Source organism: Theobroma umbraticum, unplaced genomic scaffold (assembly GCF_002168275.2).
Source record: "Theobroma umbraticum cultivar Fairchild unplaced genomic scaffold, ASM216827v3 scaffold_147.0, whole genome shotgun sequence".
NCBI lineage: Eukaryota > Viridiplantae > Streptophyta > Magnoliopsida > Malvales > Malvaceae > Theobroma > Theobroma umbraticum.
In genome coordinates, this window is record NW_018397259.1 from 9,887,646 (window position 1) to 9,890,710 (window position 3,065).

Genomic DNA, 3,065 nt, shown 5'->3' on the forward strand with positions numbered 1-3,065 from the left:
AACATCACAAGGTAACCGCAGCCATATCATTAACAAAGCAAGTTGCATGATTACACCTCAACTAATAAATTGTCTCTTCTAGGTCTTTAAGCATGAGTTTTGTCACTACCATATCGAGCTTTAGCCATGAAATTGTGATCGAAAAGATTCTTAAAACCCATGTTTCCTCTAAATAAACTTCCACATTAAATGGATAACAATAGACACTCAAAACATATCTCATATATTTAGAGTGTAAACATGACAAGGAAAGCACTTGCATATCATTAACAAAGCAACATGCAGGACTAAGCCTTTTACACAGGACGTGGATCTAAAAATGACATAAATGCAAGTATCAGATCCAATCCAATGATAAAACATCACAGCAATAATAATTACAACAAGCATAGATTCTACAACAGCTCAAAAATAATCAGTAGGCCAGTAGAGAACTGACACGAACCTGGGCCCGGACAAAGCCACAAAGAGCAAAAGTGGAGTATGAGCCAGTGTATCTCCCAAGCTCATCCAAGTGTCCAATGTTCATCTGTACAGAGGCATGATCCTTGGAGGTGATAAGCCTTGTAGTGGCAGAACTGCAACAGAAACAACAACAAACTACACATTAAGCTTCCAACACAAACAAATAGAACAAAACAAAAGAACGAGTGAAGCGAATTAGATACCATTTCCTGGGGATATAAAGATCCATGTTTTGACCCTCTTCGTTCTGCATCTTTACGGATTGCTTAACCGAACAAGAAACAACACTAAGCTCAAATCACCTAATTCAACAACACCGGTTTATATTCATCAAACAAACATGCACCGATAAAGAATAGAAAAGCTAACTACATTTCAACTTCAATTCCTCTATAAACCCTAATTCAAATAATGAAAAAGAATCAAACAAGCATTTTAGGGAAAACCCAAATCCTGATTTAACTTTTACTGTTATAAAAAAAATGAACATACTTACATTAACACTTAAATCGAAAAAAAATCCAAAATATGCTGATTAGAACATCAAATAAAATAAAATTGATATCAATTAAGAACCATAAAAAATAAATTTGAAACCAAGAGAGGGTACCTGGAAGAGACAGATCAGTGGCTGCAAAGAAGACTTTTGTGAGGTTTAGGGGTTTTGATTGCAGCATTTTATAGTTTGGCAAAATCCCTAAAGGTCGAAAATGCCCCAAGCTCGGCATGCTATAAAAGAAACGACACCGTTTCATGGACTGATGTAGGACTATAGGCCCATTTTGTGGATTGGTAATGTATTCAGCTGTTGGGTCTCAGTCGGAGTCCAACAAATTTATTAAATGTTATGATTTCATTAAAATTAAAATTTTTAAAAAATAAATATTTATAATTTAAAAATATTTATTTTAAATTTTTTTAAATTTTTATAATTACACCTATATAAAATGAAATTTTATGATTAATTGATACGAGCTGACACTATCTTGATGTCTCTAAAACACAAAAGTTAAAAATTGTAGTCAGAAATAACATTTCATGAGAATAAATTAAGAATTTCAATTAAGGATTGCTCAAACCTCAAAAAATAATTTGATTGTACAAACTTAACTTTGAATTAAGAATTAAAATCTAAATTAAACATTTTTAGATCACATAATAAAGATAGCAAGACACAATTTTAATGAAAAATGTAATTTAATTAAAATTTAATATACTCAAAATTGATCAAACTTGAAAAAAAAAAATGACTTAAATGTTATTTGCTCAAACTTCAAAATATTGTTAAATTAAAATAACTTAATTTTAAATTAATAATAATTTTTTATAGTTATTTCTTAATCTCATTACATACTAATCTTATTTTGAGTAATTTTTTTTTTCGTTTTCAAATGGAAAACTAAATTTCAGACAATAAAGATGTTAAAATATAATTTGTCCCTTCTACTATCTTAATTTTACAGTTTTAGTTTCTTTATCATAATTTTAATAAATTTGATTCTTATCTTTTTATAAAAAATAAATTTAAAAATAATTGATAACAGTGTTAAATTTTATTAGGTAGTTTTATAGTTGATGATAGAGCATATTATTATAAATTTCTTTTACTTCTTGACACATATTAACATAAAAAAAATCTTTAAAATTTAGTAAAAAATTATGTTTTTTATCTAAATTATTATTTAATTAAAATAATATATGGTATGTTTTTAATAAATAACACGATGAAAAAATAAAGTTGATTTAAAATAATTATATTATTTAATTTAAAAATGTATAAAATGCTAAATCAAGAAAAAATATATATTATCATTTGCCTTAGGAAAAGTATATTGAATAACACTCTCCCACGAGAATTGAATCATGTTTGAGTCTCAAGATATTCCATTAAGCGAATGTTTTCTTTTAATTCCGTTGTCACTTGTATATTTAAAGAACACTTAACAACTAAACACTTTTATTTCAATTAAGTAGTCACTTGCAAATATACTGTAGTTTTATATTAAAAAATAATTTATCGTGTTTTGTTTTGAAAAAAATTTTCATGTTTTAATTAAAACAATAAATAAATAAAAAATGAGTTTTTAGTAACTTAGTAAAATAAAGTTTAGAAAATATATCTTTTATATTTTATGCATATCGTGCATATCATATAATACTTGATTAAAATGATAAAATATATTAATTTGTATTAATTTTCATGAATATCGTAACATATCATATTATACATATTTTGTAAATAAATATCACTTCTTCCATTTATTTCAAGTTATCAAACTTATTTAGAAAAAACAAATTAAATTATAAAATAGAGAAAAAGAGAAAATAAATTTGAACTAATTAAAGAAGTGCTAAATAAATCATATAATTCTAATATTTTGAATAAGAATAACTGTTTAAAATAATGCTTCTGCATTCAATCCTTATATTTACATTTTTTTTAGTCAGTACATTATATAAATAGTGGTTCGGACAGACGCAGTGATTAATTAAAAAATATATTTTTATTTGCTTAATTTTGATTTGATAAGCAAAGATTATAATGTTAAATGTAAAGGTTATCATCAGAATCTTAAGTCATCCAAATTAAAACTAAAATC

General features: G+C 25.6%; 1 protein-coding gene across 2 annotated transcripts in view; it reads right to left on the reverse strand.

Moving 5' to 3' along the window:
* LOC110415406 (Ribosomal protein S21e) overlaps positions 1 to 1,121 on the reverse strand; it is a 1,873-nt gene extending 752 nt beyond the window's left edge. For both annotated transcript variants that reach the window (XM_021427053.1, XM_021427052.1), the window contains exons 1-3: positions 1,076 to 1,121; positions 669 to 767; positions 446 to 578 (exon numbers count right to left, since the gene is read on the reverse strand). In XM_021427053.1, the coding sequence (XP_021282728.1) occupies positions 446 to 578; positions 669 to 718 (183 nt within the window). In that variant the 5' untranslated portion in view covers positions 719 to 767; positions 1,076 to 1,121. The remainder of the gene's footprint in view (positions 1 to 445; positions 579 to 668; positions 768 to 1,075) is intronic.
* Between the last annotated feature and the right edge of the window lie 1,944 nt (positions 1,122 to 3,065).